Source organism: Dendropsophus ebraccatus, chromosome 2, assembly GCF_027789765.1.
Source record: "Dendropsophus ebraccatus isolate aDenEbr1 chromosome 2, aDenEbr1.pat, whole genome shotgun sequence".
Lineage (NCBI taxonomy): Eukaryota > Metazoa > Chordata > Amphibia > Anura > Hylidae > Dendropsophus > Dendropsophus ebraccatus.
Window position 1 is genome coordinate 208,807,310 of NC_091455.1, and position 26,854 is coordinate 208,834,163.

At 42.2% G+C, this 26,854-nt stretch overlaps 1 protein-coding gene and 1 long non-coding RNA gene across 2 annotated transcripts; one reads left to right on the plus strand and one right to left on the minus strand.

Moving 5' to 3' along the window:
• Positions 1-501: 501 nt before the first annotated feature.
• TMEM106B (transmembrane protein 106B) lies at positions 502-13,176 on the minus strand. Its single transcript, XM_069960612.1, has 8 exons — positions 13,067-13,176; positions 11,632-11,853; positions 8,634-8,697; positions 4,374-4,533; positions 2,943-3,083; positions 2,811-2,860; positions 2,540-2,593; positions 502-1,272 (listed from the first exon to the last, which is right to left on the minus strand). The coding sequence occupies exons 2-8, from the start codon at positions 11,843-11,845 to the stop codon at positions 1,140-1,142; spliced, it is 816 nt and encodes a 271-aa protein (XP_069816713.1). The 5' UTR covers positions 11,846-11,853; positions 13,067-13,176; the 3' UTR covers positions 502-1,139.
• Positions 13,080-25,488, plus strand: LOC138784909 (uncharacterized). Its single transcript, XR_011361974.1, has 3 exons — positions 13,080-13,260; positions 20,449-20,532; positions 25,293-25,488. It is a non-coding gene; the product is annotated as an uncharacterized lncRNA (long non-coding RNA).
• Positions 25,489-26,854: the final 1,366 nt, after the last annotated feature.

Sequence of the window (26,854 nt, forward strand, 5' to 3'; positions counted from 1 at the left end):
AATCTGATGCCGAGCGTTCGGGTTCATACGAACCCGAACCTCGGCAGGTTCGGACCATCCCTAATTCTAACTCCATTCATATCTATGGATCAGCAGACTTTTACCACTTGGATAACAGACACATCCCATAGACAAGAAGGGAGTAGTTTCCAGAACAAAGCAGCCATGTTTTTTTAATCCCTTTAAAAGGAATACTCTGGTGAAAAAATTTTTGCAAATCGACTGGTGTCAGAAATTTATACAAATTTTTAATTTACTTCTATTTAAAAAAATCTCTAGTCTTCCAGGACTTATCAGCTGCTGTATGTCCTACAGGAAGTGGTGTATCCTTTCCAGTCTGACACAGTGCTCTCTGCTGCCACCTCTGTCCATGTCAGGAACTGTCCAGGGCAGGAGAGGATTTTTATGGGGATTCTACTGCTCTGGACAATTCCTGACATGGACAAAGGTGGCAGCAGAGAGCACTGTGTCAGACTGGAAAGAATACATCACTTCCTGCAGGACATACAGCAGCTGATAAATACTGGAAGACTGGAGATTTTTAAATAGAATTAATTTACAAATCTATATAACTTTCTGACACCAGTTGATGATGTACCCTTTCCTTGGTACTAATCCTTTTAATGGCGGCCATATTAGTTGTCACTCTGGAACAGATACTGCACAGAAAGTGCTCTACAACCTTCTGACTATCGAACGTCGTCATTTAAAGGGCTCTTTAGTGTCAGAACATAAAAAGGAAATTGTCTTCATAGCAAAGAAATCATAAGGAAGAGAACATAAAACATATGGTATCCATAATGGACTAAAACAAAGAACTAAACTAAAAGGATAAATAAAAAAAAACAAACAAACAAAATCATTACTTAAAACACAACCTGAATGTAAAACGATGAGTAACGTTACCGTGTTACCGCGCTATTAGACACATATAGAACAGGTTACTATATACAGAGGTATGTACACGTGGTCCGGGGGCCGATCCTCACGAGGTGACCGATGAGCGGAGAAGCCTCGGCCTGGACCTCAGGGTTAGATCCTAAACTAGATGCCGTCTGCTCCACCTGCACAGAAACCGGCAAACTGTACAGGTGGCTGCGAGAAACTCCACACCGCTCGCCTCTCCAAACCGAGACGCCTCATGGCTGCTTGAAGACGGTGAAGCTGGACTGACCGAGATGGTAGGTGGCGTTCCCTCCGCAGTCTACGTACTGGTACACCTCCTGGGAAAGCTGCTCTGGGTGACCCAGATAGGAAATGGTCACCGTCACCCTGTACAGAGGGGAGAAAGATTACTATATCTGCAGAGAGCTGTATACAACAGCTTATAGTAATATACCTGTACATAGGGGACAGTAGTATAGTAGTTATATTCCTGTATATAGGAGCAGTATTATAGTAGTTATATTATTGTATATAGGGGGCAGTATTATTGTAGTTATATCCCTGTATATAGGAACAGTATTATAGTAGTTATATTCTTGTATGTAGGGGCAGTATTATAGTAGTTATATCCCTGTATATAGGATCAGTATTATAGTAGTTATATTCCTGTATATAGGAGCAGTATTATAGTAGTTATATTCTTATATATAGGAGCAGTATTATAGTAGTTAGATTCTTATATATAGGAGCAGTATTATAGTAGTTATAGTCTTGTATATAGGGGGCAGTATTATAGTAGTTATATTCTTATACATAGGGGTAGTATTATAGTAGTTATATTCCTGTATATAGGAGCAGTATTATAGTAGTTATATTCTTATACATAGGGGTAGTATTATAGTAGTTATATTCTTGTATATAGGAGCAGTATTATAGTAGTTATATTCCTGTATATAGGGGCAGTATTATAGTAGTTATATTCTTGTATATAGGAGCAGTATTATAGTAGTCATATTCTTGTATATAGGGGCAGTATTATAGTAGTTATATTCCTGTATATAGGAGCAGTATTATAGTAGTCATATTCTTGTATATAGGGGCAGTATTATAGTAGTTATATTCCTGTATATAGGGGCAGTATTATAGCAGTTATATTCCTGTATATAGGAGCAGTATTATAGTAATTATATTCCTGTATATAGGGGCAGTATTATAGTAGTTATATTCCTGTATATAGGAGCAGTGTTATAGTAGTTATATTTTTGTATATAGAGAGCAGTATTATAGTTGTTATAATTTTGAATATAGGAGCAGTATTATAGTTGTTATAATTTTGAATATAGGAGCAGTATTATAGTAGTTATATTCCTGTATATAGGGGACAGTATTATAGTAGTTATATTCTTGAACATAGGGGACAGTATTATAGTAGTTATATTCCTCTATATAGGAACATTATTATAGTAGTTATATTCTTGTATATAGGAGCAGTATTATAGTAGTTATATTCCTGTATATAGGGGACAGTATTATAGTAGTTATATTCTTGAACATAGGGGACAGTATTATAGTAGTTATATTCCTGAACATAGGGGGCAATATTATAGCAGTTATGATGTTGTATATTGGGTGTATATGACAGGCTGATACTTACTGCATGTTCACCACAATATTATGGACCTTAATACTTGACAGGGTACAGTAGGTGCTGCGGAGAAAAATAAATATGTCATATGAGTGATGCAGAAGGGTATTACATACTGTATGCACATATATATTGGCTCTTTAGTATAAGCAGCTGGCAGTAGACATGCTGTATCCTCTCACACTGCTGTAATAACAGGGATTAGAGAGGCGGCTGACCACACAGACAGACATTCTCTTCAATAACAAGTCAGAAGTCACCAAATCATACAAATACTCACTACATGTAGTCAAACTCTTTCCCGATTTTCGTGGGCACCGTGTAGTCAATCTGCAAAGATAACAGGGAAATCCATCAATCCACCGTTAACCTGCAGTAACACAGAGCTCCAAATCAACCTCCGGCTTCTCACTTGTTTTGTATCCAGGGGTCCGATCTTGGTTACGTTGTTTAACTTGGACTTTCCGATAACAGTTTTATAGTACTGCACCTGCCCCGTGACATTGTCCACTTCTATAGGGTAGAAGTTGTTGTTTGTTATATTCAACGTATTCTGAAGAGAAAATCAAGAAAAGCAGTGGGGTTAGACATCAGACGGACAGAAATAATGGGATCTGCAAAAGGTGCAACTGGATCCTTCCCTACACTTAAAGGGTTTATCTACACAAAAACATGGATGCTCTCTTACAGGTTGGGAGTGGGGTTTTGCAGCTCAGTTCCATTAAAGTGAAGGCCGAACTGCAATACCACACACAACCTGGACATAGGTGTGGCACTAATTTTGCACGAAAATATCTGAGCTTTTCTTTTAAAATCTTGGATAACACCTTTAACATCTTCAGAATAATTTTGCAGAGGAGAAGGAATACAGATGAAAAAGCAACAACATGGAGGTGCAGTACTTAAAGTTGTACGCCGATGAAATAGTTTTTCTCTCAAATCAACAGGTTTCATAAAGTTACATAGATTTGTAATTTACTTCTATTTAAAAATCTCCAGTCTTCCAGTACTTATCAGCTGCTGTATGTCCTGCAGGAAGTGGTGTATTCTTTCCAGTCAGACACAGTGCTGCCACCTCTTTCCATGTCAGGAACTGTCCAGAGCAGGAGAGGTTTCCTATGGGGATTTGCTGCTGCTTTGAACAGTTTCTGACATGGACAGAGGTGGCAGCAGAGAGCACTGTGTCAGACTGGAGAAAATACACCACTTCCTACAGGATATACAGCAGCTGATAAGTACTGGAAGACTGGAGATTTCTAAAAAGAAGTACATTGCAAATCTGTATAACTTTCTGACACCAGCAGATTTGAAAGATTTTTTTTTAGCTGGAGTACCCCTTTAAATCTGTGACTTTAAATTACTGGGTATTTGGGTTTCAATCCAACTAAGGGTACTAGGACTTTGTATGTTTTCCTTGTGTCTGTGGGGGTCCTGACATCCCTCATACCTCCCTATGCATGGACAGACAATTCTTAGTTTAAGGTTTCACTTTGGTGTCAAAGTAAAAAAATAAAAAATATATATGGAATTTAATATGTACAGTTTTACCCAAGATGGCATTTTTATACAGGGCAGAAAATGTTCCCATTCATTGGCAGCGAGCAGAGATCTTAAATATATGGAAGAATTGAAATCAAATGTATATGAGAAACCTGCAGACATCGATTAAAGGGGTACTCCAGGCAGGAGGGCTTTATTCACTATGGGCGAGGAGGGGATTGATAAAAGCAATGCTGGAGTGCCCCTTTAAGCTTCTGCTACATAATAGGAAAGCGGCTTATGTTACTGACCCTCGGAATTTAGAGAATGTATAGTTTATCAAAACCAACACGGAGACACTCACAGTGATGTTAAGGTACACGGACGGCCCGCTCTCATCGTAAGTCACAACGACTGCCTTAACCCCAACGTACTGCACGTCAACCGAGCGCGGGAAGAGGAAGAACACGGCCAGCCCGGACAGGAGGAGGCAGACGATGACCGATACCATGACATACAGCTTTCTGTAGGGGGAAATAGATTAAATTATAAACAGTAAATTATTAAAAGTGACAAAATTGACAAAGATTTAGCTGCATTTGTGTTTCTTTTTAAGATTTAGTAATATGGTCACCTGTGATTATGAAATAAATGTGAGCCGCCTCAGGCCCGTATAAAAAATAAATAAATTTATATATATTATATATATATATATATATATATAAATAATTGAAAGCTATCTGCTTTACAGTTCCTATAACTCGACCAATATATTATTTTATATATATATATATATATATATATATATATATATATATATATACATATACACACACACACACACACACTACCGTTCAAAAGTTCTGGGTCACCCAAACTATTTTGTGTTTTCCATGAAAAGTCACACTTCTTCACCACCATACGTTGTGAGATGAATAGAAAATAGAGACAAGACATTGACAAGGTTAGAGATAATGATTTGTATGTGAAATAACATTGTTCTTCCATCACACTTTGCTTCCGTCCCAGAATCCTCCTTTTGCAGCAATTCCAGCATTGCACACCTTTGGCATTCTAGCTATTAATCTGTTGGGGTAAGCTGGAGAAATTGCCCCCCACGCTTCTAGAAGCAGCTCCCACAAGTTGGATTGGTTGGATGGGCACTTCTGGCGTACCATACGGTCCAGCTGCTCCCACAACAGCTCAATGGTGTTCAGATCTGGTGACTGCGCTGGCCACTCCATTACCTATGATAGAATACCAGCTGCTGCTTCTGCTGGAAATAGTTCTTGCACAATTTGGAGGTGTTTAGGGTCATTGTCCTGTTGTAGGATGAAATTGGCTCCAACCAAGCGCTGCCCACTGGGTATGGCATGGCGGTGCAGAGTGATAGCCTTCCTTATTCACAATCCCTTTTACCCTGTACAAATCTCCCACCTTACCAGCACCAACCCCAGACCATCACATGACCTCCACCATGTATAACAGATGGCGTCAGGCATTCTTCCAGCATCTTCTCATTTGTTCTGCGTCTCACAAACGTTCTTCTTTGTGATCCAAACACCTCAAACTTGGATTCATCCGTCCACAACACTTTTTTCCAGTCTTCCTCTGTCCAATGTCTGTCTTCTTTTGCCCATCTTAATCTTTTTCTTTTATTGGCCAGTCTCAGATGGCTTTTTTTTGCCATTCTGCCCTGAAGGCCAAAATCCTGCAGCCGCCTCTTCACTGTAGATGGTGACACTGGTGTTTTGCGGGTACTATTTAATGAAGATGCCAGTTGGGGACCTGTGAGGCGTCTGTTTCTCAAACTAGAGACTCTAATGTGCTTATCTTCTTGCTTAGTTGTGCAACGCGGCCTCCCACTTCTTTTTCTACTCTGGTTAGAGCCTGTTTGTGCTGTCCTCTGAATGGAGAAGTACACACCGTTGTAGGAAATCTTCAATTTCTTAGCAATTTCTCGCATGGAATAGTCTTTATTTCTAAGAACAAGAATAGACTGTCGAGTTTCAGATGAAAGTTCTCTTTTTCTGGCCATTTTGAGCGTTTAATTGACATTGACATTGTGCTCCAGAAACACAATCTGCTCAAAGGAAGGTCAGTTTTGTAGCTTCTGTAACGAGCTAGACTGTTTTCAGATGTGTGAACATGATTGCACAAGGGTTTTCTAATCATCAATTAGCCTTCTGAGCCAATGAGCAAACACATTGTACCATTAGAAGACTGGAGTGATAGTTGCTGGAAATGGGCCTCTATACACCTATGTAGATATTGCACCAAAAACCAGACATTTGTAGCTAGAATAGTCATTTACCTCATTAGCAATGTATAGAGTGGATTTAGTTTAAAGTTAGGACTAGTTTAAAGTTATCTTCATTGAAAAGTACAGTGCTTTTCCTTAAAAAATAAGGACATTTTAATGTGACCCCAAACTTATATATACATATACAGTGGTACCTTGGTTTAAGAGTAACTTGGTTTAAGAGCTCACAGTTTTTCAAAATTTTGATTTGGTTTAAGAGCTCCCTGTAATGGGTGGGAGGGCGAGTGGGGGAGGGGCATGGTCTGCATAGCGGGGTCTACAGCACTGTACTCTGACCCAGGAAGTCTTCCTCACCTTTCAAATCATAGCAGATCCACTTCTGGCTGGGACTTACATCAGGGGACAGGACTGTGGAGGTAATCTCTCCATAGCGGTAACCCCTCTCCCCGGACAGAGAGTGCTGCATGTATGTGCCCACATCTGCCCTGCTCATTCCTTCATGCTCCCTGCAGTCTCTGTCAGTCCTTGTGTTTCCCATCATCTCCATTACTGTACAGTAACTTATAATATCACAGATTCTGCTGTTTCTAGATGTTTGTTTCATCTGTTTTACATGTTATTCAGAATAATAAATCATTATTTTTGGGGTGTGGAACAAATTGTCTGCATTTCTATGATTTCTTATGGGAAAATTTGCTTTGGTTTAAGAGTGGATTTGGATTACAAGCGCCGTCCCGGAACGGATTATGCTCGTAATCCAAGGCACCACTGTATATACACACACACAGTGCCTACAAGTAGTATTCAACCCCCTGCAGATTTAGCAGGTTTACACATTCGGAATTAACATTGTGACATTTGGACTGTAGATCAGCCTGGAAGTGTGAAATGCTCTGCAGCAAAAAAGAATGTTATTTCTTTGCTTATTGCTTTTTAAAATTGAGAAAAGTTTATTCAGAGTGTCAATTATTATTCAACCCATAAAACCACCAGAATTCTGTTTAGTTCAGGCACAAAGAACAATGAGCTTCACATGTTTGGATTAATTATCTGTTTTACCCGCCTTTTCTGACTATTTAAGACCCTCCCCAAACTTGTGAACAGCACTCATACATGGTCAACATGGGAAAGACAAAGGAGCATTCCAAGGCCATCAGAGACAAGATCGTGGAGGGTCACAAGACTGGCAACGGGTACAAAACCCTTTCCAAGAAGTTGGGCCTACCTGTCTCCACTGTTGGGAGCATCATCCGGAAGTGGAAAGCTTATGGAACTACTGTTAGCCTTCCACGGCCTTTGAAAGTTTCCTCCCGTGCCAAGGCCAGGCTTGTTCGAAGAGTCAAGGCTGACCCAAGGACAACAAGGAAGGAGCTCGGGGAAGATCTCATGGCAGTGGGGACATTGGTTTCAGTCAATACCATAAGTAACGTACTCCACAGCAATGGTCTCTGTTCCAGACGAGCCCGTAAGGTTCCTTTACTTTCAAAGCGTCATGTCAAGGCTCGTCTACAGTTTGCTCATGATCACTTGGAGGACTCTAAAACAGACTGGTTCAAGGTTCTCTGGTCTGATGAGACCTTTGGTGCCAACCACACACGTGACGTTTGGCGACTGGATGGCACTGCATACGACCCCAAGAATACCATCCCTACAGTCAAGCATGGTGGTGGCAGCATCATGCTGTGGGGCTGCTTCTCAGCCAAGGGGCCTGGCCATCTGGGTCCGCATCCATGGGAAGATGGATAGCACGGCCTACCTGGAGATTTTGGCCAAGAACCTCCGCTCCTCCATCAAGGATCTTAAGATGGGTCGTCATTTCATCTTCCAACAAGACAACAACCCAAAGCACACAGCCAAGAAAACCAAGGCCTGGTTCAAGAGGGGAAAAAAAATCAAGGTGTTGCAGTGGCCTAGTCAGTCTCCTGACCTTAACCCAATTGAAAACTTGTGGAAGGAGCTCAAGATTAAAGTCCACATGAGACACCCAAAGAACCTAGATAACTTGGAGGAGTGGGCCAAGATAACTCCAGAGACCTGTGCCGGCCTGATCAGGTCTTATAAAAGACGATTATTAGCTGTAATTGCAAACAAGGGTTTTTCCAAAAAATATTAAACCTAGGGGTTGAATAATATTTGACCCACACTTCTATGTTTAAAATTTATTATAATTTAACTGAGCAACGTAACTTTTTGGTTTGTAATATTTATGCATCTGTTAATAAATCCTGCTCTTGTTTAAAGTTTGAAGGCTCTAACTTATTTGCAACTTATCAAACCTGCAGGGGGTTGAATACTACTTGTAGGCACATTATATACACACACACACATATATATATATAAAAAATCTACAGTGTCACTTACGTCCGTCTGGGGCGCAATCTTTGATCGCTGTAGGGGATCAGGGCCACAAGCTGATTTTCCCGACCTGTTAATATAAGAAAATCATAAAAAGTGACTTAATAAAGGATTCAAAGCGATCCTTGAAAGGCACAAAGCACCACGATATGTCGGCCTGGGTAGAGAAATAGGAGAAACAAGTCTCCCAAATCCCCAAAATATATGGACCCTAGATGTATAAACACTTACAGGCAGATCTCGAAGCTCCTCCCCCTCTGTCTACATGTAGTCATCTCCTGATAATCTTTTATATAAACTTCTGGTTTAGGTCATCACAGTTAAAGGGGTACTCCTGTGATTTTTTTTTTTTTTTACTTTTCTTTCCAGTCTGACACAGTGCTCTCTGCTGCCTCCTCTGTCCATGCCAGGAACTGTCCAGAGCAGGAGAGGTTTTCTATGGTGCTCTGCTGCTCTGGACAGTTCCTGACATGGACAGAGGTGGCAGCAGAGAGCACTGTGTCAGACTGGAGAGTATGCACCAATTCCTGCAGGACATACAGCAGATGATAAGTACTGGAAGACTGGAGATTTTTAAATAGGAGTTTACAAATCTTTCTATGTTTCTGACATCACTGAGGATATGTGGACACTACGGAATCCCGAAACACCTGACAAGGATTCTGCAGCTCACACCTGCTCGCGGATGCTGGCGGCAGCACGCATCTCTGCTGCTCCCATAGCCTTCATTCTATGGTTTGCCAGATTCTGCAGTCTGCCCGAAGAATGAACCCGCTCATTGTTTGGGCGGACGACAGAATCTAGCAAACCATAGAATGAAGCCTATGGGAGCAGGGGAGATGAGGCATCCGTGGTGGGTGTTCCGTCGGGATTCCGTAGTGTGCACATGCCCTTAATTTGAAAAAGAATTGTTTCCCCTTTAATACCCATTGTATACTAGAAATCTTCTCTTTGTGTAGTGACTTGCTGTGGGGTTTGTGTCTATGAGCAGAAGCCATGATGTGTGTTGTATATACAAGGATCCTTAACCGGTCATCAGGGCCCAATGATGTGACTGCAGCATAGTCCACAATGTTATAAGACAAAGACGTGTCTGATACCCCAGAGCACTTGTCCAATAGCAGATTCAGAGAATTTCACTAATACCCAAAGTAAAAACGATAACATTGTGCTGCGGTGTGAGTCAGGATACACAGCGCCATTCATGTTTACACGCGTATTAGGAACATGTGACCCGGCCACCAGTCACATTGCATTAACATTCTCGGCTCTGCTCATTCATTCTTCTTACACTCAGTTAAGCATTTCTAATCACATTACCCCCATGAAATATAATCTGCACAGTGATAATCCCCCGACATGCTTCACTTACAGGGAATTCAATTTATAAGCAACCTGTAAGAGCGAATACTGAAATACAGAAGCCAGGCAATGAATATATGAAAAAAAAAAATATATAATAATAAAAAAATAATAATAATAAAATAATAATAATATAAAATAATAATAATAATAATCTTGGTCATCGCCGTCCACCATTTAAACAGGGGCACTTGGGATCCCGTCCTTGCGATGGCTGTAGTTGGGGGGGGGGGGGGGTTGGACCCACATCGGTCATACACCTATAATTTATCTTATGGATAGGTGATACATTGTAATCTTATTATAACCCCTTTAAATATTGCTGTCATGTTTGGCGTCAGACGCTGTTTGCAGCCGTTCTATCCAATAACTGCAGGACCCCCCTCCTCCCCATTAACTCTGTATCATTCATGAGGTTGTATGATCTGGAGTTTTCTATACAAAGCTAAACAAGAACCTTACTGGTAATGTCTCAGCTTTCACAAGGATTTCCACACTTCCCTCATCCCCTGCACAACCAGATGTTTCAAAACCAAGTTCTCAAAAAAAATAAAAAAAAAATAAAATAAATAATAATAATAAAAAAGAAGGAAAAACAAACAAAAAACGAAATCTAGCAGAATTTGTACAATGTTGTGAAGAATTTATTAGGGATGGGGTATATGGATGTAAAATAAAACAAATATATCGCCCGTCTGCCACAATCATAGATTCCCCAGGCAGCCATCATTCTCCAATGTGCAGCTTATAAGGCACCTGTTACCTTCTATAGATAGAAAGGTGTAGGCCGCTCTGCACCCAGTCTGACTAGTCCGGCATTGTAATAGAGTCAGTGTAAAGGGTGTGCACTGTGCAAGGGTCACATGTCTGTGGCCACTAATGTAAACATGATGGATGGTAAAGTGTCCTTATCTCTGTACTATAAAGCCGTCTGCAGCCAGCTGAACTCTGAATGCAGCTCTGGAGGTAAATGAAATATAGAAGACTGGCAAAAAACAAGTGATGCAAAGTATAAGTATAGTAAAGTTACTCAGCCATGGATGCATATTTTAGGCAGTCCTCCTCCTACTCTCTGGACAATCTTTATCTATAGGGGCTTCCCTGAACCTCTGTTACCTGAAAGGGGGGCTACTGTTCAAGGACCTCATCTAAGCTAAAGTCAAGAACAGATACTAAGAGAAACTCTGACTCTTGAGGGTGCAACATGTCCATATATTACACAGAAAGCCCAATGATGAGGATGAAACGGTGCAATACCACGTTTCTCCTGTGGTGGTGCTGCAGGGAAACTGAAGACTTCTCACCAGGATTACAGCTGATCGCTAGGATCACTAGGATCAGTAACCATCAAGTGTCCCCAGATTCTTTATGATCCCCCAACAATAAGCTGATCACTAGATGTCCCACTGCTCGATCTGCCAGCGATCACATGTGATCTGTGAGGAAACCTGGCAGGAAGTGCTCAATCTCCATGCAGCGCCACCACTGGGGAAATACAGCATTGCACAGTGCCCATTCATATTAATGGTCTGTCTGTGTAATGCAGGAAAGGACCGGTCCGGGAGAGAGAGGTGCTCTTTGTATCCGCTCTGGCTGAGAAATAAGGATAGTGAAGCCTTAGTGAATGACCCCCACTGCCCACCTCTTGGTATACGGCCGGTCCCTTGGCACGTGGCGCAGGTCACACTGTCCTTGCCGGTGAACTCCACATACGGGAAATGGGAAACATCTCCATTCCTGCTCTCCTCATGAGTGTCCGACTGAACGAGAGCGCTGGTGTCCTCAGAGGGGAGAGACGTCTCGTTCAGCCCGTCCTTAGACGCGTGCGGCGGCATGTGAGAGTACGACTTCCCCATAGCGAAAACTGCAAGAGAGTGAAGTGGAGGAGAATGAATATAGAGAGGAACGACCTTATTCTCTGACCTACTTCCTGTGTGGGGGCAATCCAGGCCATAGTGTACAAGAATACACAGGAGAATGGGGGTCTATATAGTGTACAAGAATACACAGGAGAAGGGGGATCTACAGAGAAAGGGGGTCCACAGTAACCCCAGAAACCACACCAGGGGGAGGGGGGGCATAGTCACCCCAGAGAACACACCAGGGGGAGGGGGGGGGGGCACAGTCACCCCAGAGAACACACCAGGGGGAGGGGGGGCACAGTCACCCCAGAGAGCACACTAGGGGGAGGGGGGGGGGGCACAGTCACCCCAGAGAACACACGAGGGGGAGGGGGGGCACAGTCACCCCAGAGAACACACCAGGGGGAGGGGGGGGGGGCCACAGTCACCCCAGAGAACACACCAGGGGGAGGGGGGGGGGCCACAGTCAGCCCAGAGAGCACACTAGGGGGAGGGGGGGCACAGTCACCCCAGAGAACACACTAGGGGGAGGGGAGGGGGGCACAGTCACCCCAGAGAACACACCAGGGGGAGGGGGGGCATAGTCACCCCAGAGAACACACCAGGGGGAGGGGGGGCATAGTCACCCCAGAGAACACACCAGGGGGAGGGGGGGCATAGTCACCCCAGAGAACACACCAGGGGGAGGGGGGGCATAGTCACCCCAGAGAACACACCAGGGGGAGGGGGGGCATAGTCACCCCAGAGGACACACCAGGGGGGGGGGGGGGAGCGACTTGCAGGTGCTGTGTGGATCATCCCTTTAAATCAACAATCCAGGTGAGAGGTGGAGAGCAGAATCTCCAGGGCTATAAACCAAGATCTGATTGTTACCAGCAGCTGTGGGACTACAAGTCTCAGCATGCAGGCCAGTCACTGTGGGGGTTGTAGTTCTCTCAGTGGGGTAGGAGTCACCTATAGCTGAGACTATGAGGGGAAACAACGTCAGGGAGCTGTGACAGTCCAGTCTCTGTAGGACTACAAGTCCCAGAAAGCTGCTCATTCCTGCTGGGACTTGTAGTTCTCCCCCAGCAGCAGCAGGAGGGGGCGGGGGGCTCTGGGCAGCTGACACAGCTCCGGGCCCCTCCCCCTCCCTGTTGTCTCTGCCGGAGGTGACTGATACAATGTAGCGGAGCCGGCGGGATACAAAGTATCTTATGTGGTGACGTCACTGACCGTTACGGATCACTGTGCTCCCAGCTGGCGACTCTCCCGGCCCCTGTGTGTCCTGTCTGCCCGGCCGCTCTGTGTGTTATGGAAGGCCTGCGGTGACGTCACACACTACGGGGAGGCGCACGGGACAAACCTAGTCACACCGCCAAACACATAGAGAGTGTGACTCACAGTCATCTGTATGAGGAGAGAGCAAGGTGCAGTGTGGGCTGAGGACACAGTATATACGTGTGTATATATATATATATATATATATATATATATATATATATATATATATATATATATATATATATATATATGGAGAGAGCAAGGTGCAGTGTGGGCCGAGGGCACAGTATATACGTGTGTGTGTATATATATATATATATATATATATATGGAGAGAGCAAGGTGCAGTGTGGGCTGAGGACACAGTATATACGTGTGTATATATATATATATATATGGAGAGAGCAAGGTACAGTGTGGACTGAGGACACAGTATATACGTGTATATATATATATATATATATATATATATATATATATATATGGAGAGAGCAAGGTGCAGCGTGGGCTGAGGACACAGTATATACGTGTATATATATATATATATATATATATATATATATATATATATGGAGAGAGCAAGGTGCAGCGTGGGCTGAGGACACAGTATATACGTGTATATATATATATATATATATGGAGAGAGCAAGGTGCAGTGGGCTGAGGACACAGTATATACGTGTATATATATATATATATATATATATGGAGAGAGCAAGGTGCAGCGTGGGCTGAGGACACAGTATATACGTGTGTGTGTGTATATATATATATATATATATATATATATATATATATATATATGGAGAGAGCAAGGTGCAGTGTGGGCTGAGGACACAGTATTTAAGACCAGGGTCACATGTCCTCTGCAAATTTAATTGATATTTAATTTAACCTCTTAAGGACATATGACGTACCCCTACGTCATATGTCCTCACTTGCACTTCAAAGCGGGGCCGCGCGGCGGCCCCGCTTTGAAGTGCCGCGATCCCGGGTGCTCGGGACCGCTGCTATTAGCGGGCACGGTCTGATCGCCGTGCCCCCTAATTAGCTAATCGGAGGCAGCTGTCAAAGTTGACAGCTGCCTCCGATAACCGGAGGCAACGTTTCCCTGGGGTCTAGTGGGGGAGATCGCTCCTCCGGGACCTTGTCCCGGAGGAGCGATCTCCGTTACTGATGCCGGCCGGGGACGCGTCCAAGATGGCGCCGTCCTCGGCTCGGCACTCGTTCGTTTTCGGCTGCAGCAGCCGAAAGCAAACGAGTGCCGATCTCATGGATCTCTGCAGCATATCTATGCTGCAGAGATCTCAATGAGAGATCCAAGTGTATATACTAGAAGTCCCCCAGGGGGGCTTCTAGTATATGTGTAAAAAAAAAAAAAAAAGTGTTGTTTATAGTAAAAAGCCCCCTCCCCTAATAAAAGTCTGAATCACCCCCCTTTTCCCAGGTTTTAAATAAAAGTAAACAAATAAATAAACATGTTTGCTATCGCCGCGTGCGTAATCGCCCGAACTATTAATTAATCACATTCCTGATCTCGCACGGTAAACGGCGTCAGCGCAAAAAAATCCCAAAGTGCAAAATTGAGCATTTTTGGTCGCATCAAATCCAGAAAAAATTTAATAAAAAGCGATCAAAAAGACGTATATGGGCAATCAAGGTACTGATAGAAAGATCACATCATGGCGCAAAAAATGACACCTCGCACAGCCCCATAGACCAAAGGATAAAAGCGCTATAAGCCTGGGAATGGAGCGATTTTAAGGAACGTATATTGGTTAACAACGGTTTGAATTTTTTACAGGCCATCCGATACAATATAAGTTATACATGTTATATATCGTTTTAATCGTAACAACTTGAGGAACATGCATAACAAGTCAGTTTTACCCCAGGGCGAATGGCGTAAAAACACATTTCCCCCAAATAAAAGAAATGCTTTTTTTTTTTCAATTTCACCACACTTTGAATTCTTTTCTGGTTTCGCAGTGTACTTTATGCAAAAATTCAGCCTGTAATTGCAAAGTACAATTAGTGACGCAAAAAATAAGGGGTCATGTGGGTTTCTAGGTGGAAAAATGCAAGTGCTATGACCTTTTAAACACAAGGAGGAAAAACCGAAAACGTAAAAACGAAAATGGGCCCCGTCCTTAAAGGGTTAATATATGGGCCAAGCAACATAAATTACATTATAAAAGCATACTCCTTATTAACATAAAAATATATATATGTATAAAAAAAAAATACAATGAATATCAGAGGGGGAACAGACCTGCAGCAGAGGGGAATCATGGGCTGGAAATAGCAGATACAATACCATGTACCATCAGGTACATTCGCTATTACCCATGTATAGAACGGCCGTCTCTCTGTGACGTTGCTCGATTGATTCTAATGGAGCCTACTACTGGGGGAATGCCGGCCCACCTCCGGTTCAAAGAAAGGTCTGCGGCACCAGCTTCTCCATGCCGGAGCCATTCTATACTTGGGTAATACTTAAAGTGTCACTGTTGTTTACATTTTTTTGCAGAAATCAATAGTACAGGCGATTTTAAGAAACTTTGTAATTGGGTTATTAGCCGAAAAATGCATTTTTATCATGGTTCTCTATGGAGAGGGGAGGGGTGTAGGGAGATGAGGCACCAAAACAGGACAACAAAGAGTTAATTTACAGCTACATCCCCGGGCTATCTCCTCTGACAGTCAGCACTGACCTCTGAATACAGGCTCACACACAGGTCCCGCTGTGTAATCCTTTGTTCTCTACTGCGACTAATCTCCCTCCTCCCCCTCCCCTCTCCATAGATTACACAGGGCCTGACTGATGTAAGAGAGTTGAGATTTCCTGATAATGAGCAGTGAATGAGAGGGGGGGAGGGGGGACCTGTGGAAAGTCTTTGTGAATGCAGATAATGACATATTTGCCTTATAAACCCAATTACAAAGTTTCTTAAAATCACTTGGACTATTGATTTCTGAGGGGGGGGGGAACAAACAAAACACGACAGTCACCTTTTAAGGCTATTTTCACGAAACGTACTTTTTATGAAAAGGACGGCCCTTGTATTCTACAATGGACGTTGTTTGCTATGTTTTCAATTATTTCCAGCCGTTGTGCTTTGATTGCAATGCAATTTTCAATGCAACAACGGCCATTGTCCGTATGTTGTATGTACACAGAAAAAAAAGGAAAAAAAGTAGTGAGTGTGGGGAGCGCATACAGATGGATTACTGTGTATGTCCCTGTAGTGATTTGTATTTACTTTGCATCATTACCTGTTGATATCCTGGGGGGCTTCTTGCATATTTTGCCTCTGTCTGGGTTGTATACCTTTGCACTATGCACTTAGCCCTTTAAGAAAACTCACATCGGGGCAATGTACAATGTGCATATAATAGTATTGTCTGTTTCCAGCCTGTGCTCCCCCCCTGCTGCGGGTCTACACCACCTCTGATAGTCATTGTCATTTGTTTATATTAATTTATATGCGGGTCTAATATTTTATAAACATACAGTGGTACCTCGGTTCTCAAACCTAATTGGTTCCGGAAGGCAGTTTGAGAACCGAGCATTGTCTTCCCATAGAAAATAATGCAAATGTGTTTAATTGGTTCCAGCACCCACCAATAATTACCTATAGTACACATATATTACATTGATAAGTGCCCAGTTTAATCACCACAGTACAGAACAGAGCAGCACTATATACAGTACAGGACAATATACACAAGAAACATTCAACAAAACCATCAGTTATAGTACAGTAGTCACCGACTCCTCACCCATCCTTTACTGTATAGAGTCCCCCTACCCCAGCACTGTAATGGATGGGAGACAGTGATGCACTGCCTGTACTACTACTGTACTGTATATGCACTCCAGCAATCTTATACAATACAGGATGGGAGATGGTGGTGCACTGACTGTACTACTACTGTACTGTATATGCACTCCAGCAATCTTATACAGTACAGGATGGGAGATGGTGGTGCACTGCCTGTACTACTACTGTGCTGTATATGCACTCCAGCAGTCTTAGGCTGGGTTCACACTACGTATATTTCAGTCAGTATTGTGGTCCTCATATTGCAACCAAAACCAGGAGTGGATTAAAAACACAGAAAGGCTATGATCACACAATGGTGAAATTGAGTGGATGGCCGCCATATAACAGTAAATAACGGCCATTATTTCAATATTACAGCCGTTGTTTTAAAATAACAGCACATATTTGCCATTAAATGGCGGCCATCCACTCAATTAAACCATTGTGTGAACAGATCCTTTCTGTGTTTTCAACCCACTCCTGGTTTTGGGAGGACCACAATACTGACTGAAGTATACGTAGTGTGAACCCAGCCTTATACAGTACTGTACAGGATGGGAGATGGCGGTGCACTGACTGTACTACTACTTACTGTATATGCACTCCAGCAGTCTTATACTGGACAGGATGGGAGATGGCGGTGCACTGACTGTACTACTACTGTACTGTATATGCACTCCAGAAATCTTATACAGTACAGGATGGGAGATGGTGGTGCACTGACTGTACTACTACTGTACTGTATATGCACTCTAGCAGTCTTATACAGTACAGGATGGGAGATGGCGGTGCACTGACTGTACTACTACTGTACTGTATATGCACTCCAGCAGTCTTATACAGTACAGGATGGGAGATGGTGGTGCACTGACTGTACTACTACTGTACTGTATAAGCTATCGTATACAGTACTGTACTTTATGTGACGCCTCACCAGTGCTAAACTCATCATATATGTACTATATACTACACACTATGTACTATACACTATGCTCTATGTACTATATACTACACACTATGTACTATACACTATGCTCAGTGTACTATATACTACACACTATGCACTATATACTACACACTATGCACTATATACTATACACTATGTACTATATACTATACACTATGCATTATATACTACACACTATGCACTATGTACTACACACTATGCACTATATACTACACACTATGCACTATAAACTATACACTATGCATTATATACTATACACTATGCACTATGTACTACACCCTATGTACTAAATACTATACACTATGCACTATGTACTATACACTATGCATTATATACTACATACTATGCACTATATACTACACACTATGCGCTATATACTACACACTCTGTACTATACACTATGCTCTATGTACTATATACTACACACTATGTACTATACACTATGCTCAGTGTACTATATACTACACACTATGCACTATATACTACACACTATGCACTATATACTATACACTATGTACTATATACTATACACTATGCATTATATACTATACACTGCACTATGTACTACACACTATGCACTATATACTACACACTATGCACTATATACTATACACTATGCATTATATACTACATACTATGCACTATATACTACACACTATGCACTATATACTATGCACTATGTACTATATACTATGCACTATGTACTATATGCTATACATGCACTATGTTCTATACACTATGCACTATATGCTATGTACTATACACTATGCACTATATACTATACACTGTGCACTATGTACTTTTGACCAGTCCAAATTCTACATGTGACTGTATTTTCTCCATATAATTGCATTAATTTCCCCCCACTCTCGAGAAACATACTGACATTTAGGCCCCATTCACACGTCCATGTCAGTTTTTATTGTCAGGAAATCCTGATCAGGAGACCTCAAATGTCATCAGGAAAGTATCAGGATTTCCTGACAGTAATCCGTTTTTACCATCAGGAAACCATCAGGAAAAACCTTCAGGATTTCCTGATGAGATAATATTGTCTAGTATGCCAACATAAATCACAGGTACCCGTGTACCTGGATGGCCACAGGCTGCAGAACTACAACTCCCATCATGGCCTGTCAGCAAGGCATGATGGGAGTTGTACGTCTGCAACCTGGATGGCCACAGACTGCAGAACTACAATTCCCATCATGGCCTGTCAGCAAGGCATGATGGGAGTTGTACGTCTGCAACCTGGATGGCCACAGGCTACAGAACTACAACTCCCATCATGGCCTGCCAGCAGAGCCATGATGGGAGTTGTACTTCTGCAACCTGGATGGCCACAGGCTGCAGAACTACAACTCCCATCATGGCCTGCCAGCAGAGCATGGTGGGAGTAGTAGTCCTAAGGGGTAATCTCACCTGTCCCGGATCCTGCTCTGTCGGGGCTGCGAGGTTGGGGTCCGGGTCCGGGTCAGAGTGCAGTACTGAGGTCCGGGCAGCGGCGGCGGTCGGAGGTGTGGAGCATCCGGCGGGCGGCCCGGTGGTGAGTTCCCGGGGGGGGGGGGGGGCGGGGGGGGGAAGAGGGTCAGATGCAAGAGAGCCGGTGTTCCGGTGGTGAGCGGCGGCGGCGGGTATGGGGGCGCGGGGTGGTTGTCGGGGGCTAGCGGGTACTGGGGGTTAGGCGGCGGCGGGGGGGGGGGGGGATCTGCACCGCACTCTGGCCGGCCAGCCCTGTAGTGCCGGGCAGAGTGTGCGGTGCGGTGCGGGGGGGATGGGGGTGTGCGGGTGATCGGACGGCGGCCGGGGCTTGCTCTCTACCAGTCCGGAATCGCGGGCACTTTCCTGATATACATCCGGCGTCTGTGCCGGATTTCCGGACGAAAATAGGACAGGATCTAAAAAATCCGGTCCTATTTTCCGGAACAGACACCCTTCCGGAAAAATCCGGAAGGGTGTCCGTGTCTAATGTTAGTCTATGAGTCCGGAAATCCGTCCGGATTTCCTGATAGGAAATCCGGACAGATTTTCCGGACGTGTGAAGGGGGCCTTACATTGTTATTGAGAATAGTTGCTGTACAGCTCTGCGGAATATGTGTGCGCTATATAAAAGTAAAAATAAAAATAATCTAGTCTCCATTGAATAACTGCACTACCCCTCATTGCCTCCAGGTGGAGACCTTGTTCTTCCTCCTATCACCTTGTGTTTCCCTTCAAAGCCGCTTTGGAAGCCTTTGTTATGTTCAGATTGCCAATTCTAATAAATCTTCGCTCATTACCGCCGCACTAATAATTAGTAACATCATTTCATAAAAAAAGGCTTTGAAACTTAGTTTTTTTTCATCACTGTTACATATTGTATTCCCATGGCAACCGGATCGCCCTGGTTTTAATAATAACATATCCCTTGCAGCTATTCCCCCCTTTCAAGTGTGTAAAGTGATGAATTTAATAAACTGCGGATAAGCAGATAGACACAGATAAATAAGTAAAGCGCACAATGGAGCCGCATAACATTAAACTGCTATTTATTCCGCCAGGTGCAGCTGTTTCCGGCCTCTTTAGTGCAGGAGGTGGAAGCTATGGCCGTGTTCACACAGAGCAGATCTGCAGCAAAGTGCAATGTAAGTGAATGGTGTTTTATAAAGCCTTCAATGGAGCACTCCAGAGAGATAAAAATGTTTCCAAATCAACTGGTATCAGAAAGTTTTAAAGATTTGTAAATTTCTTCTATTAAAAAATCCTAAGTCCTCCGGTACTTATCAGCTACTGTATGTCCTGCAGGAAGTGGCGTATTCTCTCCAATCTGACACAGTGCTCTCTGCTGCCACCTCTGTCCATGTCAGGAACTGTCCAGAACAGCAGAGGTTTTCTATGGGGATTTGCTCCTGCTCTGGACAGTTCCTGACATGGACAGAGGTGGCAGCAGAGAGCACTGTGTCAGACTGGAAAGTATACAACTAGAGATGAGCGAACCGGGTTCAGGTTCGAGTCGATCCGAACCTGAACGTTCGTCATTTGATTAGCGGGGGCTGCTGAACTTGGATAAAGCTCTAAGGTTGTCTGGAAAACATGGATACAGCCAATGACTATATCCATGTTTTCCACATAGCCATAGGGCTTTATCCAACTTCAGCAGCCACCGCTAATCAAATGCTGAAAGTTCGGGTTCGGATCGACTCGAGCATGCTCCAGGTTCGCTCATCTCTAAATACAACACTTCCTGCAGGACATACAGTAGCTGATAAGTACTGGAAAACTGGAGATTTTTAAACCAAAGTAAATTACAAATCTGTATAACTTTCTGACAGCAGTTGATTTGCAAAAAAAAAAAAAAAAAATTTCGCCAGAGTTTCCCTTTAAACCAAGACAGACAGCTCTCCTGAAGAGGAGGTTACCCTTTGTAATTATTGCCTCTCACCAGTACTAAGGAGCCAACCAGCATCCTGCTCTGTACTGTAATGGCAATATTATAATTCCTATTTTTTATGTTATTATTATTTATTATTATTATTATTATTATTATTATCATTATTATTATTAATGTTATTATCATTATCTATATATCATTATTATCTATATTATTATTATTATTATCTATATTATTATTATTTTTATTATTATTAATATTATTAATGTTATTGTTATTATAATCTATATTATTATTATTATTATTATTATTATTATTATTTATTTCATTATAGAAATCAGAAAACTTTTTCTTTGATAATAAACCAAACAACAAATAGATCCAAAACTGAGAGTGCAGGGTTACACTGACCGTCCTCCTCTTACCGCTGTGTAACATCCTGAGCCGTTTGATATAACGTCACAGCGTCGCAGTTTCCCTGACAGATGGCGGGACTGTCACACGTATAACTTTATCTCCCTCCTCCATATATCAGACCACTGTACAGAACTGTGACAATGACTAAATACACAGCCACACCACTCACACTGCTATAGGGGAATGACGTCCCCCGGGTCTCAGAGATCTGTGGACAAATCTACCGCCCTGTGATAACAATACACTGGGCAGATTTTTTGTTTGTTTGTTTTTTGGGTGGGACAGGGGATGTATATATATATATAGTGTGTATATATATATATATATATATATATATATATATATATATATCTATCTCATCTCTTGTGTATGTGACCTCCTGTGAATCAGTTGCATTTTACGCTCCAGGTTGATGCTGTGAATCTCATCCATCACACACAGCGTTTGCTTCACGGCTGGAAACAACACGCCGCCTATTAGCTGCAAAGCACAATGAGATACAACCGAAGAGTATGGCTCTTCACCTGACCCCACCTGTGATAGTCTGTGTCCCCCAGCATGGGCGCTTCCTTTGTCTCTACCTCTGCATCAACATAGGAATCATAGGACATAGACTGCTGGACTACAGCAGGGGAATTGTAGGTTTGCAGCAGCTAAAGGGCCACAGTTTGAGGTCCCGGTAGTACAGCACCATCTTCACTCCATGTCGTTTGGGGTCTATGGAAAACCAAGTAAGAACTCCGAGTAGGGGACCCCCATTTCTGATGTCCAGAGGCCCTACACATAACCTGAAAAGAGAAACACTGCAGCTCCATCCCCCTCCTCTCCCCATCCTGTCTTTTGTTTTCTGTGTGATATGTTGCTTTCCTTAAAAAAAGTGACCCCCCCCCACAAACTTTCCCTTCCTCTCCAGGCCCAAAGGCATCTTAAGGCTATGTTCACACAACGTATATTTTCGTAAAACCACGGCCGTTGTACAACAGCTGTGATTATTACGGAAATATATGTTACATAGCCGTCTATGGGATCCCGGCCGGAGCGTATACACATGGTATGCGCTCTGGCCAGAGTCACAGAATGGCCGGTCTCTTACGCTGTGGGAACATAGCCTAAAGGTCCATTTCCCCTTTTGCTGAAGCTTAGTGGGAAACAAACCACTTCCTGCAGGACATACAGCAGCTGTTAAGTACTGGAAGACTTAAGATTTTTTAATAGAAGTAAATTACATATTTCTGGCACCAGTTCTTTTGAAAGAACTACCCCTTTAAACATCATCTACTTTAATTAAACTGAGTGTCAAAACCTGCATCCATACTGGAAACAAGAGCGGTGCTGTCTCTGGAAGAAAGCGGCCATGTTTTTCTAACACTGGATAACCCCTTTAACCCTCTAGTATTGGTAGGATTTGCCCTTGAAGCCTTCACACCGTGTCTTCCCCCTCCACCGCCCTGGATGTGCACACATCACCATGAACCCTATTGATCGGCGGTCACCTGGCCGTACACACTGCGTTCCCTCCAGGCCTCCATTGTGCAGCCATCGTCCGTCGCTGGTGATTTACGGCCGGGCTGGATATTTACTTACTTCCATAATTAAAGATAATTTCTTTTTAATGTAAGATTAATGTGTCCTCTCTGTTCCTGTTCTCTGTGCAGAAACCCCATGAAAGGGACATTTATTATGTCCGGGGGGCGGTGTAAATCTGTGTCAGGGGATGGCGGCTCCACTAGAAACATTTATATACGGGATAAACTACCGCTTAGCTTTTATTTGAGAGATTATAAGAGACGCAAGTGTCACAGAATGCAAGGTCACCCATACAGGCCCCTCTTATCATCAGTTCCATCAGGTGTGTTACTATAGTCAAAACCACGCCCACTTCTCTGACATCACTTCCTGCTCTTCAGCTATTGGCTCAGATCCCTGTTGTACTCACCCCCTACATTACCTGACACCCCTCTCTCCTAGGGACCCAAGAATCACAGGAACAAGCAAAGTAGAAGATGCTGAATATTATTTGTTTGATATGTAGCAGTATTATATGGAAAGTATGTGGCAGTATTATATAGATGCTGAATATTTGTCTTATATGTAGCAGTATAATATGAAAAGTATGTGGCAGTATTATAGAGATGCTGAATATTATTTGTACTATATGTAGCAGTATTATATGGAAAGTATAAGGCAGTACTATATATATTCATAATATTATTTGTATTTGTAAACAGTATTATATGGAAACTATGTGGCAGTATTATATAAATGCTGAATATTATTTGTACTATATGTAGCAGTATAATATGGAAGCTATGTGGCAGTATTATATAGATTCTGAATATCATTTGTGCTATATTTTAATAGTATTATATGGAAAGTGTGTGGCAGTATTATATAGATGCTGAATATTATTTGTACTATGTGTAGCGGTATAATGTGGAAATTATGTGGCAGTGTTACATAGATGCTGAATATTATTAGTCTTATATATATATATATAACTATATGTATTATATGGAAAGTGTGTGGCAGTTTTATATAGTTGCTGAATATAATCTGTGCTTTATGTAACAGTATTATATTTAAAGTATGTGGCAGTATTATATAGATGCTGAATATTATCTGTACTATATGTAACAGTATTAAATAGAAAGTATGTGGCAGTATTATATAGATGCTGAATATTATTTTTCTTATATGTAGCAGCATTATATATATATTTATATGTATGCTGAATTATATTTCTGCAATATGCAGCAGTATTAACTAGGAACTATACAGCAGTATTATAGAAATTTTAGAGATTATTTGTAAAATATGTAGCAGTATTATATGGAAAGTATGTGGCAGTATTATATAGGTGCTGAATATTAGTTGTACGATATGTAGCAGTATAATATGGAAAGTATGTGGCAGTATTGTGTTTAATTTTATGTCAGTACTATTTAAAACCTGATTTAAATATTATTTGAGAACTAAATGTAAGGTTTATTCAGATGTTAAATATTATTAAGCAGCAAGTTTCATATGTGAATAGAGTAGCAGTAGTACATGGAAACTATATGGCAGTATTATTTAGTTGCTGAATATTATCATAAAAGTGTCTAAAATGGTAAATATTGGGGCTGTAGTTTGATGGTGGTTTAGGGCCCCATTTTCTATAAAACCGTCCCTACACCTCTTCTATTAAGAAGAAGGAGCGACACACGACTTCCAAGATCAGACAACTTGTACTATGGAAACCATAGGTCTGCATGTGAGCTGCATACACTGAGCTCTGAGCTTTTTATTATGATTGTTTGTAAAATATTTTTTATTATTTTAGGTGCAATAGTATATAGTATAGAACATGTGTCGGACCCACTATGTGGCGGAACTGCATTGTTATTAAGGAGATGGTCTATGGGTCGTGGGAATGGGTTGGTATACAAAGTATAGAGTATACAGAGCCAATAATAAGGGAACGAGAATGACAATGTAAGTCAGACACATGATCTATGTCGTCCGCCAAGCGGAATCCTGGGGATCGACCTGGACTCGTATTAATATTGATTTACATCTGATCTGACAATGAATTAATCAAAATCTGTTTTCTTCTAGCGGGATGTCACACATGGCCGTCCCTGACAAGGCACAAATGTCAGGATGGGAGGCCGTCCGCTGGGGAGCATCTGTGATTTAGGTTTCCAGTAGAATCGGAGTCTAATGATGTCATCTGTCACGGCAGAGGACAGTGTGACCTTCATTATAAGACTTCAGCGCCATCATGGACGGCACGGGGCTCGGTAATAAATGACGTGTCATCAAAGTGAGTCCTGAAAGAGCCAGAAACAATGAAAGATAAATGAGCAAATGAGTCATCAAATCTGATCAGTTACCAGGGGCCCCGCACTTCTATGGACCTACTGTACAAATGGGTCACGTGTTTCTTTTTTCTAAGGCAATGTGGTAGTTTTGCATATGCTCAGTATGGACATACATAGTGTTATTCTAAATTAAACTACATACAGTAAATATATATATATATATATATATATATATATACTGTATATAGTTTAATTTAGAATAACACTATGCATGTCTAGAATAAGAAGGTAACATGGGGGTCTATAGGTCAGATAATATGTGTGTGTATATATATATATATATATATATATATATATATCTCCCACTTATCACCCTTCCAGAGGATAGTGCATAGGTGTGAGACTGCTGGGCTTCTCCTGATCTCCTGTATGGGGCGGCACACACCGCTGCTTTTATAAATAAACTGATACCAGAACATTATATAGATTTGTATATCACTTGTTTTTAAAAATCTTCAGTCTTCCAGTACGTATCAGCTGCTGTATGTCCTGCAGGAAGTGGTGTATTCTCTCCAGTCTGACACAATGCTCTCTGCTGCCACCTCTGTCCATGTCAGGAACTGTCCAGAACAGTAGCAAATCCCCATAGAAAACCTCTCCTGCTCTGGACAGTTCCTGACATGGGCAGAGGTGGCAGCAGAGAGCACTGTGTCAGACTGGAAAGAATACATCACTTCCTGCAGGACATACAACAGCTGATAAGTACTGGAAGACTGATAATTTTTAAATAGAAGTATTTTAAGTCTATATAACTTTCTGGTAGCAGTTGATTTGTCGGAATACACCTTTAACCACCCACTAGATTGCTTGCACATTTATTTGCAATATTACTGAATTACCTTGTATTGCAGTCACACTGCTCCATTAGTATAATATTAGCACTAAGGCTGCGTTCACACTTTCAGTGTTCTTCCTGGTCCGTGAATGTGGTCTGCTAGCTACATCCGCCGCAGAACCATCCGTGTTAACATCTGTTTTCCATCTGTGTCCGTGTTTTTCGCAGATCTGTTTAAAGTTTTTAAAATGAGGGTATGTTCACACTTACCGGATCTGCAGCAGATTTCATTTAAATAACTGAACACAGCATCAAATCTGTACCATCAAATCTGCTGCGGATCCTGTAGGTGTGAACGCACCCTGACAATGATTACGTGAGACCCGTGAAAAACAGGTAGGCTATCAGGTATTTAGGGAATTGTCAGCCGCCAGCCACGCATCGCTGTTAGCGGTCGGTAGCCGGCAATTTCAGATCCAAACCTAAACCAGCGATCAGCCGATGATCGTTTCATCGGCTGA